The 21,441-nt window shown below is 31.6% G+C and overlaps 1 protein-coding gene across 1 annotated transcript; it reads left to right on the top strand.

The window, feature by feature from the left end:
* Positions 1 to 242: 242 nt before the first annotated feature.
* LOTGIDRAFT_134438 (hypothetical protein) lies at positions 243 to 20,686 on the top strand (the record flags this gene model as incomplete). The annotated part of the gene is made up of 18 exons (XM_009068484.1): positions 243 to 368; positions 698 to 805; positions 1,479 to 1,615; positions 9,991 to 10,159; positions 12,501 to 12,666; positions 12,859 to 12,949; positions 14,677 to 14,843; positions 15,085 to 15,167; positions 15,398 to 15,544; positions 16,023 to 16,218; positions 16,704 to 16,815; positions 17,198 to 17,252; positions 17,972 to 18,069; positions 18,349 to 18,473; positions 18,972 to 19,177; positions 19,754 to 19,887; positions 20,061 to 20,151; positions 20,510 to 20,686. Coding segments are annotated over 18 exons (2,388 nt in total), but the record flags the coding sequence as incomplete, so codon positions are not given.
* Positions 20,687 to 21,441: the final 755 nt, after the last annotated feature.

Raw genomic sequence — 21,441 nt, 5'->3', positions numbered from 1 at the left:
TGATTTTCAACTTTTTGCCACGAATGACTGACATCTTACAAAAATTTACATGCAGACGGAAGCAGAAGTGCACAAAAGTCGTTTCATGAACTGTTTTAAGTTTGTGTCGTAGCTGAGACATAAAATTTCTCTTATTGTACACTGCAGGTCCTGTTTAATTCTAAAAACTTATGGAGAAATAAAAATGATTTTAACTTTGTTACATGTGAAACAGTCATGTAAAAAGCTTCCTGTCTATTTCAGATTTCATTGTTGCCTATGAAGAAGTATTGGAGAAAGGTAAAATTAAACCTGCACAAGAAAAATATAACCAATGGAGACAGAAATTCTTTAAAAATCTTGAAAAGGCTGGATTGGAGTTGGAAGAGGTGAGAGAATCACTTTGTTCATTTTGTCTGTTAAAAATACTGAAATGTCTTGAATTTCACCACTTGTTTCCTGATTCGTTTACACTAGGAAGGATGAGGTACGTCTATCAACTCATCAGCAGGCTTACTTACCATCATCATTTCTGTGTTGGTTGTTTTGGTCCATATACAATAATTCTATGCCATACTAACCTCCCCCTCCATTATTGTTCCTGCTGAAAAACCTGATACCACTTAAAAATTGAGTCAGTTGGATTGACCTCCCAAGAGTTATTTATAATTCTGTGTTTGAAATGATTTTGGAAAATGTTTACAATTCTTCAATTCAGGAAGTATTGGAAAGTGAGAAAAAAATAATAAATTTTGTGAAACTACATGCACCGTGGGATGTTGCTTGTGCTTACGCAGAAGATTTAGGTCTACAAGCTCCTTTGCAGGTAACCACTTTTACTATCTGAGAGATCAAATCTTCTTTTTTCTTAAAAAAAATAGATTGTCCGCCATAAAAGTTGTAGGAAGTTAGTGACATGATGGTGGAAATTTTCTGCTTTCTGGACTATACCATGGATTCAGAATTGGAACATTGTTTTGGTCCTATTTCAATTTCAAGTAGCAGAAGTGTGGACTGACTTGTTTTCCTAAATACTCAACTGTGATATGAATATTTACCTTATAATTAACTTTTATTATTATTATTATTATGCCACCCACTCTAATAGAAATGTGAAGGAGTTTATAATGTAGGTAGTTATAACCATTTCACCAGTTTCATTTCAACTGGTATTTCAATACTTTCAAAACTTAATCTAGAGAAAAACACTTGAACATCAGTGCTAATCTTGACAATCACAATATAGTAGATTTCCATTCTGCAATTTGTGCATGACCTCAAGCACCTTTCATCAATGAAAATTCAGAATTATCAAAAGCACAATCCTTTCAGTACTGCAGCCTACAGCTCCTCCCTACAGAGAGGAAAATTTATAGCTTATGATACTGAAATCCATCTTGTGTTCATCATTTATTATGCAGCTATAATATCTGACAATCAGTCCCTAAGAGTTCAAATGATGATAATTTGACATTAACCTGTGTTGTTGATATTTTCAGGCCCATCCTAACCCCAGTGATAATTGGTCAGAGAAGTTAATACGATTCTTTCATATACCCAATATATTTGCACATGATGTTCCCAATAAACCACTAGACTTTTATACCTGTAGATTTAAAAAGTCAAAATTAGACAGGTAGGTTACTTTCCAATTAAAAATGTTTGAAAAACTCTTCTTCATATGTGTGTATATATATATATATATCAGTTTGCATATGCGTTAGTGATAAATGTATATATCTGTACAGTATAGTCCACCCTTATAACAGGCCATTCTATTCATTTATTTGTTTTGATACTCTTAAAAGACAATTTTCAGTTTCAATTCAAGATGTGTTTTGATTTGTGTTGTTATGTGTGTTTTGATTTGTGTTATGTGTGTTGTTATGTGTGTTTTGATTTGTGTTATGTGTGTTTTCAGATGTATCTTATGATATGGTTCATGTGCATATTATTTAAATTTAATTAAAATAATTTCAAAACCTGATAAAATAAAGGGTTTTGTGGTTTGTGTGCCCTTTATTAAAGAGACAGTGCCATTTTTGGGGGTTGATTTGAGTCTTGAATAAATAGTCTTCAGAAGTACTAGAAATGTATGAAAAACGCGTAATTATTTCAAAAATATCTCAAACTAGGAATTTCTTTCCTTATTTCTATAGAGGTCTTTTTTATACATGACAGTGTGTCAAAAAATAGACGACTTGTCTGTTTAACTTTCAAACACAGATAATTCTTTTTAAATTGTAAACACCTAAAAGCTTGATTTTTGACAGAACTTGGAATGGTGATATTGTTCAGTATTTCCCCAAAAAGTTCAAAAGAAGTGTATGACTGAAGGTTGAATATTTCATACTGGTAATTGTTACTGTACTATCAAATATTTTTATTTATGATCAAAGCTGCCAGAGGACTTATATTACCTTGTCTTAAATGAAATACTTTCAGAACATGAAATGGCTGAAGGTTGTGATGAAAGTTGAAATTTGCAAGTCTGGCATGTAGTCATGCATATAATAGTATACTGAAGATAAGATGACTGCTTTTATATATTGATTTGAAATGATTCGAGTTTCATCATTTTAACCTTTTCTGGTTAGATCAAAATCTTTAATTTCCATGACAACTCATCCTTCAGTGTTCACTGTTGCATATGATTACATGTTTTACATTAGATGTGTGTGACAGGTTCAGTGTAAAGTGGAATTTCTTCTATTTAAAGTTCATTCTTGCTTCAACAATTTCAATTTTAAAGAACAAAATTCATAAACAATGGTACAGATGTTTTTTGAAAAATAATGTTAAAGTTTCTGCCTATTAAATTTCCTACTTACTTATACCTTGACTGCATTTGTAACTTCTTTTGTATCACAGGATGCTGCGATTTGTTTGGATTATACATCAGTGAATACAGCCAATCAGAGCCTTATGACTTATTGTTTACAGTCTTTCTGTCAAGGATTCTGATTGGCTGAATGTGCTGACATAACAATCCTAATCAAATTGCTGCATTTAAACACTTTCCTGATACAAGAAAAATTACTATTACGGTCAAGGTATTAGATGGAAGTTTATTATGAATGCTGAAGGAAATTCTTAGGTTAAAATCTATTAAAAGATGTTAATTAATCAATAATGATGTACTGAAACAGCATATATAAATGAAATAATAATGGAATGAGGTAAATTACTTAATGAATAATTCACGGACAAATTAACTTTGGTCTGGTAAAATAATAAATTAAACCAAAAGTCAGACAAATTGATGTTAACATTCAGGAGTTCTCACTAGCAATATAAAACAGTGCACTTTATACCTTTCAAGATGGGTTATCATGTATCAGGGCGCTGCACTTTGTTGCAAAAAATCTTCAATGGCCACCAATCCATGCTATCTGAAATAGACTATATAAGGCAAACACCAACTCACCAAGGTAGTGATGGGCATATGATCTGGATTTTGAAATTGATTTCTGTATTGGGCTATAAAGTATCTATGTGCTGTTTAGGGCAGGAGCTTCAATTAGAATGAATACGGTATGTGTTGAAACAGCATATTAGATTATGCTCAATGAAACAGCATTTGAAATCATAATGGAATGAGCTAAATTAAGTAATGAATAATTCACGGACAAATTAACTTTTGGTCTATCACGTGTATCATAAAATAATAAATCAAACCAAAAGTCATATGAATTGATGTTAAATCTCAATATTTTTTAGAGGTAATCTCATTCCCATTGTTTCACAAAATAACCATTGTTTTTTTGCTGTCAAAAGTTAATCTTCATCATAAACATATAAATATCGTATCACAAATACAGGCTTTGACATGATCTTATTAACCTGAATTAAACTTAGCCTCTATACTTTTTTTTGTGGGCGTGGATATGAGATTAGTGCTATTTAAATCTGACCAATCAGATCAGTAGAACAGAAATGAGGTCATATAAACAAAATACAGCATCTCTTTGCCGCTGCCCATTTGAACACATTCTTTCCAAGTTAATATTCCAAAGTAAGGATTGATTTTCTCTCGGCTTCAATTCTTTACCGAAAATCTTGCATAATTCTATACCGTACATATTAATCAAAATATGTAATGGCACGTTGCTTATAAAAATATGTAATGGCCCGTTGCTTTCTTTTTGTTTACGTTAAATTAAAGTGATTTGTTATGGCTATAATTTTGCCACAATACAATAGGGCCAATTTTGATTGGACAATATAATTTTTCCCACTTGTATTACCACAGCTTGAGGAAGTATGACGAATAGGGGCGTGGTTTGGAAACAAGATATTTTGTCAATTGTTGCCTAGAATTTAAGAAACATCCAGCATAAATGAGTCTGTATAAATCCTATTTGATACATGATGTGTTTTATTTGTTTAATGTCTGCACATTGATATTTATTGAAATGATAATGGTTTGAGTTAAATTACCTTCTGAATAATTCACAGACCAATAATTCAAATACAGAGCATTTAATTACAAGTTATAGATCTCTATAGCATAGAGATCTATAGTTTATATCTATACATATATGAATAGAAAGTAGAGGTGTTCTAATGACTTGGAAAAATACCAGTTTGTCTCACATGACCATAATTCATTTATAGTTAGCTAAATTAGAAGAGAATTACCAGACTGTTCATTTATGATTGATTAAAATGCTTAATTATATGCAATAAGAATATAATGATATGATTAAGAATACATGATAATTCATTAGAAACACCAATTAATCCAAAAAATTTGTTAATTTGACACTAAAAAATAAGGAAACCTATCTTTAACATAAAATGAAAAATTGAAGAAAAACATATCCTGGAGAGGGGTTTCATATACCAATTAACTTCAAGCGAAAGGCCTGAGAACAAACTAACTAATACTAAAACTTATACTAGCCTAAAAAGAAATGGAATGTCATGTAGTGATTTAAATGTAATGTATTTTATTTAAATGTTGGAACTGAAAACTATTAAGATAGACCATGACTGCCACAAAACTGCTGAGTGCCAAAAATACTTACTTGAATAATAAAACTTAAATATACAGGTTAAAACAAGAACAAGAACTATACATTAAACTTACCTATAAACTAGAGCAAATCCAGTTGAAAACACAAATATAAAAAAAACTTCTGATTGTAAAGAGAATGTCTTTACAATTCAGAAACTAAATATCTTATAATAGTAAAAATGCATAAAGAAAGACAGAAAGTAAGGGGAGTCTGGGTAAACAAACCAGAAACCATGGTAGAGACCAATGGAAAGAAAGAAAGAGTGAGTGAGGGAAGAAATGATCTCACTCAGATGAATAAGAAAGTAGGAAAGAAAGAGTGAGTGAGTGAGGGAGGGAAGAAATGATCTCACTCAGATGAATAAGAGAGGAGAGAAAGAAGGTAGGTGAACTGTGCTACAGTGTTAGTTAGTAAACATGATCAATAATTAAAACCTGGATAAAAATTAAGCAATAACATATACACCTAAAATATAGCTCTTTTACATTATCACTCTGATGTAACTCAGGATAAGGTAAGGATAATAATGAGACTGATGTAAAGTCACCATAAGTGCCCTGGTATTTTCTATAAGCTGACAGATATTTAGTAGTATTGATGTTCCAAATAGAAGTAACCAGAGCATGCCTCATAGATGTCCTCCATCACAGTTGTACCTTAGAATGTAGCTGGGCTAGTTCAGGGGGGAAGCGAGCTCAGTTGTTATATCAAAAACGATAACTTTAATAATAAAATTTTTCTTTTTTTTTTATACACCTCTCATACAAAATATAGTTTCCCAGAAAGACAATTACCCAATAAAATACCAAAACACACATACCTGTGAAGTTATTAGAAGACAATAACTGGTGATGAAAAAGAATAAAGAAGTAGATAATCAGTATTTCAAGGAGGTTGAAATATACTTCCTTCTTCTTTAAAGACTTAGGTAAAGGTAAAGTTTCTGACTGGACAGGTGATGAAACTCACTAAAAATTCACTCAGTTGGCCAATGACAGAAGGTGACAAGGTCCAGTGAGATCAGTTAAGTTAAAGAGACTAAGAGAGGGCAATAATTAGTTAATAGTATAAGGCCAGTGTAATGTAATTAGGTGTTTATAAAAACAGTAGTGGTGTATTTAGAGAAGATAACAAATAAATAAAACAACCAAGTTTCTTTAAAAATACACCCTATCACAAGATAGCCTGAAATAGTTGCACAGTTCTTATACTGATAATCTTGACAAATATATAGATTCTAGTGTGAAAAACAGTAATTATTATGATCATGTATGGGAATTTAATACTATATATTAATAATGATACTGATGACAAAATGTCAAGGCTGTCTTTGATCTACCTGTAAATTATAGATTGAGAGCGTTATATTAAAATCAATAGTGTAATATGATGAATTCTTATCAAATTCTACTTAAAGAGACGGTTACAAATACAATGGTGTTCAAATATGCCTTGCAATTGATAATCTTTAATAAATATCTGGAATTGACAAAAGCTTCTCTCATACTACAGACATGGGACTAAAAGCATTCCCTGCAAGAAATCTATGCACAGTTGAAAGCAGTTAGGATATTTGCTAAATACAAATACAAATATTAATGTCATCTATATTAATAAAGATAGAATTTACCTGAATTTTCATTTATAAGTTAAAGCTTGAACATCAATGTTTGAGAACAATCAGGTCGTTGTTTCAGTTGAAAAATCACATAGTTTGAGCTGCAAAGAAATTTGTACATCAACATGGCTAGATATAAAATATTACATTAAGAGTTCACTTAAAGAAAGGGTTCAAATTATATTGTGTGGACCAGAGGAATAGTCCAGAACTGGGGACACGTAACAATTTCATCAGATCGTGAATGGCAAATGGAGAAAACAGGAAAAACATAGAATGAAAAGTCCAGATTTGCATTTAAAAGAGATTGAAATAAAGTATGACTGAAAGAAAATTGTATTGAAGATTTTCCTTACAGGATATTTAAAAGTCAACTGTGACTGTGACAAGTGTACGTTATATGCCTGGAGAATACCGGAATAATAAAGAGTTTTACATTCCATAGTATTGGAATTATTCACAGAATTCAAAGACAGTCTTCTTCTTGTATTACACTTGTGATGAAAGAATACTATGACATTGAAAGATTTAATTATTAAGAGGTTTTTACTTTATATAATAATAGACTTGAAGACTCTTAAGATCAAAAAATTTCAAGCATGGTTCAGACAGTGTTCTTTGGCTTAAAGAGCAGTTCAACTTTCATCATGTAGTTTCCCATTACTATGCCTGAAGTTTCTATCACAGTCTTTCTTTCTTGTCATCTTTTTACTTACAATGAAAACTTACACATTAAGAGATTGTGTGTGCATCAATTTGCACCATTCCAAGTTTCATTCAGACACCTGTGGTTCCTGCAATTCCACTCAAACTAAGTATTAGATGATATGACTAAAAAAAGAGAGGCCCTTTGATATTGATACAAATAAAATTTGTAGAAAACCTCTTTACAATCAATCAGTGTAATTTGGGAGCCTCAAAAGCTCAGTGAGTTAGACGCTTGCTAACCTGAAGGTCCAGGGTTCAATCCCGGCATAGGTCAAGATGATACCTTCGTTTTTTTTTCAACCCGGTTTCCCCCTGTCGGTGATGTAGGCAAGAGGAGATGGTATGGAAAAAGTCGTTCGGATGGGACAATAAACCTAGGTCCCATGTGCTACAGGCTGTACATATTAAAGACAGTTGGAAATCGAAAAAGAGCAGGCTAATGCCGCTGTCTTGTACTCTCATGGCATTGTCCGTCTTCATTTGCCCACATGACGTAAAACTCTATTCATTTCATTTCATTTTAAATAAGTAATTTAAGATCAGCCTGATGTGAAAAGGTGTTAATTTGCTCTGAAGTGTAGTCGTAAGGCTGAGAAAATGTCCATGAAAGTCTGAGTAAGAGACATTTGATAGAAACTAGGGAAGTGTGTAGGATTTTTAGAAAAAAAAAAACATATTGTGATACAAAACATTTTAAAACAAAATAACAAAACACAATAATTCAATTTTTCTACACTGTTTCAACAATTTACATCAGATCTATCATAATGTATTATCTATTACCAGATTCAAAGACTTCATTTTGTGGCTGGGAGAAAAAACATTGAATCAAACTGAGTTAGACTTTTTATCTCCTGAAAATCTTCTCTCTTTAATTAGACTCTTGTCTCCAAGTTTATGCTACTCAAAGTGTCCATTTGTCAATTGAAATAGCTCAATGGAAATGTTTTTACTCCTTCTTCACAACTTTGAATAGAAATCTTTAATTAAGAGGTAAAAATGGTCTATAAATTCTTAGAAATGTGTCATGTGGAATGGTTAAAATGGGGATAATGGAATTTTATTCAATTTATTGACATGTCTTTTGTATGTGGCGTTTTCCCTCCAGATTTTCATGAAAAATTTCATCTCAAAATAAAGTTTTAAAACGGATTAGACATCTTGGAACTTAATGAAAAATTTCAAACATGAGGATACTTTCAATGAGAAAAAAGACCCCAATGATTTGAAGTTCTTAATAACATCTTATTTGATTTTCAACCCAGAAATAATCACAACTTTAACCAGATTAAGAAAACGCTATGTATTTGACAAAAGAATTATATTTTTTTTTTTCTAAAGGTCAAGATCCTTTCAACTAAAATAAAAATAATTATTGACTATGAAGTTAATAAAATTGCAGAGACCCGCTATTTCATGGCCCAATACAATGCCATAATCTCACCTGCCAGACTTATCAAAATGGCTGCCTCCATGAACTAGCGATTTCAAAGGGTTTTCCACTCGAAATACTTGAATATTCATTATAGATTAAAAACTAATCCTTTAACTTGCCAATGAATATATATATCCATTATTTTTTATAATAGCAATATTATATATTAAACTTTGAAACATAGATTTATTTGTCAAGGGGGAGATTTGATTAAAATTGACTCCCCTTAAAATAAATCTTTGTCAATGCAGTAAGAAAATATACAATTGTATTTTGATTGTTGCAGATTTATTGATCCCCAAGCCCCAATGAGGTTTGTAAAATAGATTGTTTCAAACTTGGATGATTTATGATTGTTAGTTGTGTTATTGTATTTTACTGTTATTTGTTGCATTTGTGACTTTTCTATTATTAATAGTTGAATATTTGAATTCTATTGATCTTATAATGCCAATATATTCCATTTATTTATCAAATAGAGTGCAGACTGTTGCTCATTTGATTAAAGTGTTGAAATCTTAATAACCTCTGCTTTTTGGTGAGAAAGTCTGGTAATCTAGAAAATTGATTTTAAATTCAGGTTTTTTTTTATCCAATCAGATTAGAGTAATAGCAGTAACAGGATGCAGTTGATAACTGTTTTCAAGATTTCAAATCTCTTCATATTTATTATCAAAAACTTCTTAAATTATAAATATAACTTTTATTAGTTAAAACTTTCAGATACATTAAAGGGACACATTTCTCTAGATTTTGATGTGTAGTTTTCACATGTTTGAGTATAAACATTTTTTGACTCCAATGTCCCTTTAAGACTGCAAAGTCTGCATGTACTAAAACTCTAGAATATAAATTATGTATATAAGTATCCATTTTGACATGAAGAATTACACATGTTTTTAGATTAAGAGTAAGATTCTTAGTTTTTGTGTCAGCTTAATACATGTATGTTATTTTTAAAAATGATAACTGAATATGTAGAACTTGTACCAGATTAAAAAACACTTTCTAGTCTTATTATTTGATTGGTTAAATATTAAATGACCTAGAACAGGAGATGCATAATAATTTTGTCAGATCATGGATCAAGTTGAGTCACCCAGAGAAAAAACAGAAGTTTTGCATTTGAAAGGATTCTGGTCTCCATTTGAATATTGAAATGAATGTTTGTTTGGGATAATATTTGCAAATTTATACAATATATATGTTTAAATTTTGGTACATTTCAGATTTTTAGGAAATGAAGACCATGATGGTTTTTTCTCTAACACTCAACGAAGTTTTTTAGTATGGGAGATCATGTGTTCTGCGACATATGGTAAGAAAAAGAAAGCAGAAGTAGGAATTGAACGCCTGTTAGAAGAGAATGTGATAACAGCTGCTTATTGTTTACATGATGTAAGTTTTCTACCCCGTCTGTGTTTCTGGGCAAGATTTTCACTTGATTTTGGGGTGATTTTTGGAATCAGAAGTTTCTGTGGATGATAACCAGTCAAAATCAGGTGGCAGAGACTTTGAATATGGTTTTGAACTACATGTAACTATTTCTCTCTCTGCTCTGCTCAAGTTTCATGTTCTTGTGAAAGGATGGTAAAATCATTACATCTTTCTGAAATTTAGCAAAAACTTTGAAAACTCGAAATACTTATATTCCTGCCTAGAAACTAAGCTACAATAAAACTCAGAATGTGAACTACAAATTTGTATGGTTGCATTTGGTGTTTGTCTGATATTATTGAGTTTAAGCCTCTTATATTGAAATATTGCTTCAATATCTTTCATTACACACAAGGCACTCCAACATCCTTCCATATTTTAATAACTGACTTATTTCCTGAGTAACAGTTTATTATTCCCTGGAAGCCAGGCAAAGTAAAACTTGTCGTCTGAGGTAGAAAATGATGTTGACATTTTGAGTGATTAAGTTTGTCTTAAGGTAGCCTATGAAAGACATTGTTATACAATACTTGGAAATAGAGTCTACCTTTCAGGCTTTCAGTTCATTACAGAAGTTTCTTTTACTTTTATTACAGACACATTTAAATATTACACAGTAGAAAGATTTTTAACAAAGTTTAGTAGTCTATATTCCAATTCAATGTCTGAAATTCTTTTTTATTTCATTGAATGGACATTGTTCAGGTTTCTCTACCACATTACTAGTAACATTTGTTGAAACATTAAACAATTAGAAGTTTTAACTTATATTCTATTTATAAATGCTATCAGTTGTATTTTTAAATGGGGTGAGGGGCAGGGGGAGAAGAAAAGAGACTGTCCTTGATTTTTACCCCCTTCATTTCAAATTTCTTACGATTGAGTTTTTATAAGCCCAAATCTCTCTATGTGGACGTATATTGTCAGCACCCCCGTCTGTCAGTCCGTCCGTCAACATTTGCTTGTAAACGCTCTAAAAACTCGATTTTTTGATGGAATCAAATGAAATTTGGTATGTGTATACATATTCATAGAACAAAGATCAAGTTCAAATTTGAGCAAATTTGAAGCAGAGTTATTGCCCTTGCCCAAAAATCTTGAATTTTTACCATCCGCATGCCATGGTGGGCATATATGGCTGTGGTTCACTATCTTTAAATCGTTCTGTGAGTACTCCTTGACAAATCTGTGGCCCGTACTTGACACATACTGGCCCATTCCATTGAAAGTACTTCTAATTTTCAAATATGCTCAAATTTGAATTTGAATTTTTGACTGGATACAATTGTCTAAAGTCAATGTACACTTGCCTAATTGGAAATCTAAATTTCAAGAAACAAGACAAAAAAAAAATGTCCATCTGGTTGAAAAGAAACACACAATATTTGAAAATCAGATAAAGCATAATGGAAATATGTTCCCTAGTGTTATCATATATAATAATATACTCAATAGTTAGATATAAGAATTTCATATGGCAAAATGTCAATATTATCTGTCACTGAAAGACAGCTCGTCTAAGAAACAAGGCTGTCAGACTTTCATTAAAAATTTGTCATGAACAGTTGATGAATGGTATTTTATGTCAAATTGTTAGGTGTTGTCTGAGGTGGGAGAAAATGTACCAATGTCTTACTATGCTATTAACTGGTTTGATATTATAAATCCTGTTGGCAACGTAATGATTTGTCTCCAACAGTTTTATCGTCTGCAAGATAGACCGTCATAATCCAATTAAATTCATTTTCCTTTTAATTACATGATCAGCATGTGACATCGACATACTTGCCTGCAAAAATCGTCAACCAGAACCCCTTGTGTGTCCGCACCATTAAGTTTCATGCACAGATAGCATGACAAAAGTGAATAGATACAAATAGATTTAATAACTTGCTAGTAACCAAATTTTATGACTCCCTATAATTTCATAGGCATGAAGACCTATGTTATATATTTATATAGAATCATTGGATAATATATTCATCATCTTTAACAAAAATAAAAGTAGAATTGGATTATTTTATATCCTTTATATAAAGACAACTGGACAAATTGGCTTTGTGTAATGTTATTTACTTGCACGCTTATTTTGTGGTTCAGATAAATAGAGAATATAATGGTGGAATGAGAAACAAAAAAAGTTGATGTCACTATCCTGGCAAAATTTTCTTTGCTGTAATCTTTATGATATTGTCCATTCATTTATATAATCCAAATTAGGAGCCGACTGTTAGAATTCCATTTCATTTCATTTTCATTGATCTTATATTATATAATATGTAATGAATAATGAATATTTCAGGGTGGCTATACATTACCTACCCATTATGTGGACCAAACAACTTTAAATAAACGTCAAGTTTTATATCAGTACTGGGCGCGCTGGGGTGTCTGGTACAAATATCAACCTCTAGATCATATTAGAGAATACTTCGGGGAGAAAATAGGAATTTATTTTGCTTGGCTAGGTAAGTAACCATTAGCTGTAACATAGCAGACCTAGTTTTAAAAGGAATACTACCTCCGTGAAATTGAAACTCTCAGACTTGGCCAATAAGAGTACTGGTATATATTCATCAGTGGACTTACCTGGTGTCAAACCTGTATATATGACAATATATCTATTAAAATAATTATTGAATAACCCTTTATTTTGTCAGGTTTTTATACAGCTTGGTTGTTACCAGCAGCCATTGTTGGGTTACTAGTTTTTATTTATGGTATTGCTACAGTTAATAATAATGTTCCTGGGTATGTTTACCTTACATTTTCAACTTTTATAGCCAGATTTATATCTATATAATATGTCATATACCTGAACATATTACATTACTATCCCTAAAAATGAAATCAGCTCTGACAGTTATATTAAGTTATCTTTGTACTGCAAAAAAGGTAACTAAGACGAAATCCTTTCTTTCATCTTCTTGGGAAACAAGATAGCAGTTCTGTTGTTATTTTATTTAATCTCAAAGCCTGTAATTGACATTATCAGTGTATCTGATAGTTATTTCTCAAACTTCAATGTCAGTTTGACATTATCAGTGTTTCAGATTATAATTTTCACACCTCACAGTAAGGTTGATATTATCATTGTATCTGATAGTAATTTGTCAAACCTCAAAGTAAGGTTGACATTATCAGTGTTTCAGATTGTAATTTTCACACCTCAAAGTAAGGTTGACATTATCAGTGTTTCAGATTGTAACTTACCAAACCTTAAATTCGGGTTGACATTATCAGTGTTTAAGATGTAATTTTCACACCTCAAAGTAAGGTTGACATTATCAGTGTTTCAGATTGTAATTTGCTAAACCTTAAAGTCAGGTTGACATTATCAGTGTATCAGATAGTTATTTGTGTAAAACCTCTAAAGTCAGGTTGTCATTATCAGTGTAGCAGATAATATAGTTAATTGTAAAACCTCTAAAGTCAGGTTGACATTATTAGTGGGACAGATAATTATTTGTAAAACCTCTAAAGTTGGGTTGTCATTATCAGTGTTTCAGATTGTAATTTTCACATCTCAAAGTCAGGTTGTCATTATCAGTGTTTGAGTAGTTATTTGTCAAACCTCAAAGTCCGATTGACATTATCAGTGTATCAGTAGTTATTTGTTAAAACCTTAAATATTTGCCAAACCTGAAAGTCGGGAGTTGTTAAAGTATGTGACAGTGGTAAGAACTATAAGATGTGTCCATTGTGTAATTTATTTGTAGAAATGAAGTATGTGACAGTGGTCAGAACTATAAGATGTGTCCATTGTGTAATTTGTTTATAGAAATGAAGTATGTGACAGTGGTAAGAACTATAAGATGTGTCCATTGTGTAATTTATTTGTAGAAATGAAGTATGTGACAGTGGTCAGAACTATAAGATGTGTCCATTGTGTAATTTGTTTATAGAAATGAAGTATGTGACAGTGGTAACAACTATAAGATGTCTCCATTGTGTAATTTGTTTATAGAAATGAAGTATGTGACAGTGGTAAGAACTATAAGGTGTGTCCATTGTGTAATTTGTTTATAGAAATGAAATATGTGACAGTGGTAAGAATTATAAGATGTCTCCATTGTGTTATTTGTTTGTAGAAATGAAGTATGTGACAGTAGTAAGAATTATAACATGTGTCCATTGTGTAATTTGTTTATAGAAATGAAGTATGTGACAGTGGTCAGAACTATAAGATGTGTCCATTGTGTAATTTGTTTATAGAAATGAAGTATGTGACAGTGGTAAGAATTATAAGATGTCTCCATTGTGTAATTTGTTTATAGAAATGAAGTATGTGACAGTGGTAAGAACTAAAACATGTGTCCATTGTGTTATTTGTTAATTTATTTATAGAAAGAAGTATGTGACAGTGGTAAGAATTATAACATGTGTCCATTGTGTAATTTGTTTATAGAAATGAAGTATGTGACAGTGGTAAGAACTGTAAGATGTGTCCATTGTGTTATTTGTTTATTTGTTTGTAGAAATGAAGTATGTGACAGTGGTAAGAATTATAAGATGTGTCCACTGTGTGATGAAGATATTGGTTGTGAATACTGGTATTTATCAGATGTATGTTTATTTATTGAGGTGGCATATTTATTCGATCATCCTGGAACAGTGTTTTACGCTATTTTTATTTCTTTCTGGTGTAAGTATACATATTTTTAAGAATATTGTGAACCCAATATAGTTTAATAAAACATAAGTTTGATTTTCTGCTGTAAAAAAGTTGCTGTAAATTTAAATGTTCGTCTTCCCTTAGAAATTAGCAACTAAGAAATAATATTTTGCATGGTGTTAATTGACTTTTTGAGCTGAAATGGAGACCAAATGTTATAAAACTCATTCATTTCAAGAAGGTTCATTTATTTCCCTTTTTTTATTTGCAGCTGTTACATTCCTGGAATATTGGAAGAGAAAAAATGCAAGTTTAGCCCATCATTGGGATGTTTTAGATTTTGAAGATGAAGAGGTTTGTATTTTTTTCTGCAACAATTGATAAAATTGTAAATTTGGCGATATCAAAAATGGATAACAAAATATACTGAAAAGTAATCCAATATGAGTCATTATGAAATCCAAACAATTTATTAAGAAAACCCTAAGATTTTGTCTGACAAAGTATGTTCTTGTTGGAAATTGATGCCCCCAGTCTCATTCGTTTGAAATTGATTCTTCTTTTTTGTCCATTTGGTATTTTAGGAGCGTCCCAGAACAGAATATGCTGCCAAAGCTCCTGAATGGAAGGAAAACCCTGTAACTGGTATCAGAGAACCTTATTTTGATCCCAGAAATCGTCTACCACGTATTTTATCTGGAATGGCTGTTCTTGTTATTATGGTAGGTATAGTAGAAAACAAGAAAGAAATTCATATATGAAACGTCATTTTAGTTTACAGCAGGTATGGCTGCTAGTGGCAACAAAATGGCGGTGCTTCGGTGTGTCATAACTTGTCTACTGGTCTTGTAACAACTAAAACAGGTAACCGGAAACAGTCTATTTTCAGTCTCCACCATTCATGTGAGGTTTCTGTAGCACAGTTGGTTGGACAACCTAATGATGGTCATTGGGTCCTGGTTGTCATTCGAAGTCTTGTGACCTTGAATAAGTCATCTTTCATCATTAGTCCATTCGACCCAACTGTAAATGGGTATGACCAAAACATTGCCATGAAGTTTGGTGAAGGACCAGCTGTTAGAGAGTATTTATTTGAACTTAAATTGTATTCTTTGTAAAAATGATTCATATTAGATTTTTCTTCAGGTTTCATGGCATATGAATATACTAACATGCAAACTAATTACTCATTATTATGTCTATTTTCAGATGTTTTTAGTCATGATATTTATTGTGGCTGTTATAATGTATCGTGTTCTAGTCAGTATACCTTTGTTTGAAAATAAAGATTTACGATCTAAAGCTTCAATGATTGCTAGTTTATCAGCTGCTGTGGTCAATTTAATCATCATTATGGCTCTGGGTCGTGTTTATGAAAAACTTGCCTTAAAATTAACTCAATGGGGTAAGTAAGTGTCGATATTAAAGAGATTGTAAAGAGGTTTTCTAAACTTTTCATGTGTATCGGCAACAACAATCAATTTGCACCATTTTAATTTTCAATCAGATTTCCGTGGTTTTTGCAATTCTATAAAACTAGCCATCTTATTACGTCACTATCGCAAAAGCTGTTATTGATATATAAAGACCTTAGCAATGGTGACGTCATAAAACACATAGTTTAAATGGAATTGCAGGAACCACAGACGTCTGATTGAAAATTGGAATGGTGGAAAATCAATGTGCCCATTTTTTGAAAACATCTTGACACATATTTAATACATTCATTATAAGCTCAAAGCTTGAATTTTGTATTTCCAATTCTCATCATATCTAACATGATGGGGTATTGTCTTTATGGCAGCTTTAGACTATGATGGTTCTAACCAACATTTCTCAAAGTTTCTGATTTTAAAATGTTTTTAATATAATTTATATTTATATTTTCAGAAATGCATCGAACACAGTCTGAATTTGAAGATCAGTTAACTTTTAAAGTTTTTATCTTTCAATTCGTTAATTTCTATTCTTCTATTATATATGTAGCTTTCTTCAAGGGCAAGTAAGTAACAAGTTATTTTGACATCTTTAATCTTATTCTAGAAAACATGATTTAAGCTAATTAAAGTTGTCTAGTCATCTGTTTGGTCAATCACAAATCAATCAATTTTAAATTTACTTTTTTTTATCCAATTTGGTGACTGTATTTCTTAAAGTCTGAATTTGATTTTAGTCACGTTTTCAAGAACTTATATTTTAATGCAATTTCAACCGAAGGTAGATATCTTAGTCTTAACAGATTTAAATTTGACTTTTAATGAAATGTACTTTGTATTTAGTTGAATCTCAAGATAGGTTCCAAGGATAAACAATATCAACATTCTTATCATTTTCTTTTGCATTTACATACAGACAAAAACATTTATTTAAAAATATATTTTCAGATTTGTAGGGTACCCTGGTCATTATAACAGATTTTTTGGTCTCAGAAGTGAAGAGGTGAGACACTCAATGGCTGTATCTTTTACAAACATAAAGGAATGCTTGATATATACGTACTGATTGGTTGTTTATCACGCACTGAGATATTCTTTACCAAATTCAACAATAGGATGTGTATGTTAAAGACCCCTTGACAGTTGGAAATCAAAAAAGAGCAGACTGGCAAAATTTCCCTCATTGCACCCTGCATGGCATTGCCCGTCTTCATTAGCCCACATGGTGTAGAAAAGGACATAAAACTCCATTCATTTCATTTCTTTGCCAAATTCAGACTAGAATATTACATTGTGATAATCTCTGTCTTGACATATTCCTTTGGAAGTTCTGAAGTTGGAAGTTCAATATGACCAAAATGGAATTGGACACAAGAATTATCTTTTTTCAATCAATCTTTTGCGCTCCAATTCAAATTGGAAATATATAATATGAACTAGGGGCTAACTTAAAGGGGCAGTATGTAAAATTGTCATTATCAGAAATTATAATTATATTCGGAAATATACAGTAGTTAAAACTTTTAATTTAAGGGACACATTTCACTAGATTTTGGTGTAAGCTTATAGTTACCATAAATTTGAGAAAAATTTCAACCTAGAAAAAAACCAGAATCCCCCTTTAATTATGGTCTTTCACCCAATTAGCTAATACATACAATCTTATGTTTGCACTGTTTCTTATGTTTATACCTGCTTTCACTCTGCTATTGTGTATTTCAGTGTAATAATGGAGGATGTCTTATAGAACTGGCTCAACAACTAGCTGTTATTATGATTGGTAAACAAATGATTAACAACATTCAAGAAATTGTTGTTCCGTAAGTCATCATTTATGATTTTTTCTGTTTACAGCAAATCTGTAAAACTTTTATAGCTAGATATTTGATTAAATCAAATGCTGAGCATTATACGTCAGTAGACTGAAGGTCATGCTACAGGGGTAAACCTTGTCAAAATTAGCATTCTTTGTAATTGGATATCTTGCATCCTTATAAGATTTGTACTTCTAACCCATGGTCTTACATGTCCAATGTAGCAGGTAAAGCTGCTTTATTCAAGGTCTATCATTTGGTTTAATGAGATTTTTTATATTTCAGGAAAGCCAAAGCAATATGGCATCGATTCCGTGTGAAAATAGATAAAAGTGTTCCAAGAATGAGATGGGAAGAAGATTTTGAATTGATAGAAAATGAAGGATTGTTTCAAGAATATTTAGAAATGGGTGAGATTGAAATATTTCTATAGCTATTCCATGGTCAGCAACTCTACAGACTGTACATGAAAATTACAGTTTCTTTGACAAAAACTTTTGTTATTGTTGTGTACTGTCTAACCAGTCAAGGGCTACCTCTACCATAGTGTCTTGTCCTTTGATATCTCTTGAGGGTGCAGTGCCTCAGTGAGATAAGATGCCTGCTTGGTCCATGATCATAGCAAAGGCCTAAGGTATTAACCTTGTGATTATTTTCCACCTGGTATCCCCTGTCAATGTTTCATGTAGAGGTAGGGCTGAAGTTCAAAGAGCATTTTATCATTTGGATCAGAAACAAACATTGGACACAATCAGGATCAGAAAGGTACCATTGGCTGTGACTGAGTAAGTCTAGAGAAACACATCAATTGTTGCCTACAACTGTTCCATACGCTGTGTCTATCTTGCAAGGGTTTTCTTTAAACAAACAAACACTAACTAATCAATACCAAATAACTTCTTTTTCAGTTTTACAGTTTGGTTTTATAACCATATTTGTAGCAGCCTTCCCCCTAGCCCCATTATTTGCGTTGTTAAATAACTGGATAGAAATAAGACTGGATGCTAATAAATTTGTGAGTGAAACTCGACGTCCAGTGGCTGAGAGAGCTAAAAATATTGGTGTATGGTATACTATATTAGATGCACTGGCTCAGTTGGCTGTCATTAGCAATGTAAGTGATAAAAGTTTGATAATGAATTTAAGAATATCAATTGTCATGGTGAATCTCAATTCAATGATAGTGCCGCTATAATATGAAGCTGGTCTAAGCAATAAAAAAATATTGGCACAGTTTTCCATGCGTGGAGCATGATTGAGGTCGTGGTGCAGGTAACACCAAATGTTGTTGTTTGTAGAAAGTTGAGGACAATTTGTGGAGCATGCTGTGACTTCAATCACATGATCCACATCCTCTCATATATAATATTTACTGAATTATATTAAGGTTGAAAACACTTACCCCTTGATGTATTATTCTACTGTGTGGGGGCACAAGGACATGGTAGAATATCTGGTAATGTATCATGGACTCATCATTGTTTCAGCTTTATATAGATACCCAAAGTTATGCAAAGTTTGTCATGGTGAAAATTCTTAAAAACTAGTGATCCAAAATGGGTTGAATTAAGACATTTGATGTCTGACCCTTCCAATGTCTGGATTGATGTATCATGTCACCACAGATAACAATTCTAAACTTCTACTTCTAATACCCAATGTGATATTGATAGTTTTTTTTTTGTTACAGGCGTTTTTAATTGCATTTACATCCGAGTTTTTACCCAGGTTATTATACCAATATGAATATGACTGGGATTTGAAAGGTTATACTAATTTTACACTAGCCACTGCCCCTAATGGTACTCTCTCACAGGAATGCAGGTAAAAACTAGTTTTGATAAATTTGTTATTCCATAACCAGAAAATGGAAGAACTGATAATTTTAGTAGGAAATTTGACTATGGGTACATAGTTTTGTTTATTTATTGATATAATTACATGCATCTTTAGTCTTGACTAAGAAATATTGATTGATATATTATATTGTGTTTTAGATATCGAGATTTCCGAGATGAGAAAGGTGAACATACTATATTTTACTGGAGATTAATGGCTATCAGATTGGGTTTTGTTATTATATTTGAGGTATGTTAGAAACTAATTCCTGTGCTTTGAGCTTTTATCTCTTTTGTTCTATAGCCTTTGGTAGCTTTACCTTGAACCATGCTGCATATTCTAAAAAGGATTCTAGTACTTGGATGTCCCAGGGTCCTAACTTCTAAGACTGTTTCTGAGATATCCTAGCGATAAGAATTCGGCTTTGAAAATATGTGGCTAGGTTCATTGGTTATAACATGAAATAAATGTACCAAATAAATAAATATATGAACTCTTTGAAAAAGATGCTGAGTTGACAAATCTAGTCTAGTGGCAGCAGGTGTCCTAGAAAGGTGGTGATGCTGCACTCTTCATAGTACTTATATTAGACTATTGTCTATTACAGCATGTAGTATTTGGTGTGTGTAGATTGATAGATGTATTAGTACCAGATGTACCAGGAACATTGGAATTAAAGATAAAACGAGAACGTTACCTAGCTAAACAAGCTCTAGCTGATACTGAGACAATGTTACTGGTATGTATGGTCTTATTTACCCCATTGAACACTGAGTGTACATGAAATTTAACATCATATACCCTGAACTCCAAGTAATATAAGTTAAATCATATGACGTTAACATCACTTAGTAACTGCTGAGTTGCCTGTTGCTCGGGTGACTGGTAAATCAGCCACTAGGTTTAAAAAGGTTGACACTTTCATAATTTATTAAGTGCGTAAATCTTATGAATGACTTGTGATAAGTTTCGATATTATATTTTTTCTTGAACATCCAGGTGTGTTTCTGTTACTCATTAAAGACAAAATAATAACCTGAATGTTTAATCTTTTTTGTATTGAGCAATAGTAGAAACTTGTTTTGGACTGAACTATCATGTTTAAATTCAACATGCTAGTCAGGGATTAATTAATCTTACTCACAACAAATTCTCATCTCAAGGTATTTTGAGGAACTGCACACAGAATAATAAAATGATAAGTATTGAATTAAAAGAAGATACCTTTAATAAATTAAGTAATTAACAGAATTATTTTGACAGTTTTATTGAATATATGAAAATGAATAACATTATGCCACTATGATTAAAACATGCTATAATTTATTTCAAGGATCATGAAAGCATGTATCAAGAGGTGAATAAATTTGTAGATTTTTGTTGAAAATTCTTAGTTTATTGTTAATTATTTAGCATTTTTGAAATAGATTACAAAGTTTGCTTCGATGATTGAATTCTTTTATATTTGAATTTTGACCAGAAAGTTTTTCAGAATTTGTCCCAAAATATTTAGTTTTGTTGATTATATGTTAAATGCTA

This window comes from Lottia gigantea, assembly GCF_000327385.1.
Source record: "Lottia gigantea unplaced genomic scaffold LOTGIsca_90, whole genome shotgun sequence".
In the NCBI taxonomy this organism is placed as follows: Eukaryota; Metazoa; Mollusca; class Gastropoda; family Lottiidae; genus Lottia; species Lottia gigantea.
The sequence above is the reverse complement of the archived record's forward strand: the minus strand, read 5'-3'. Positions and strand labels throughout refer to the sequence as shown.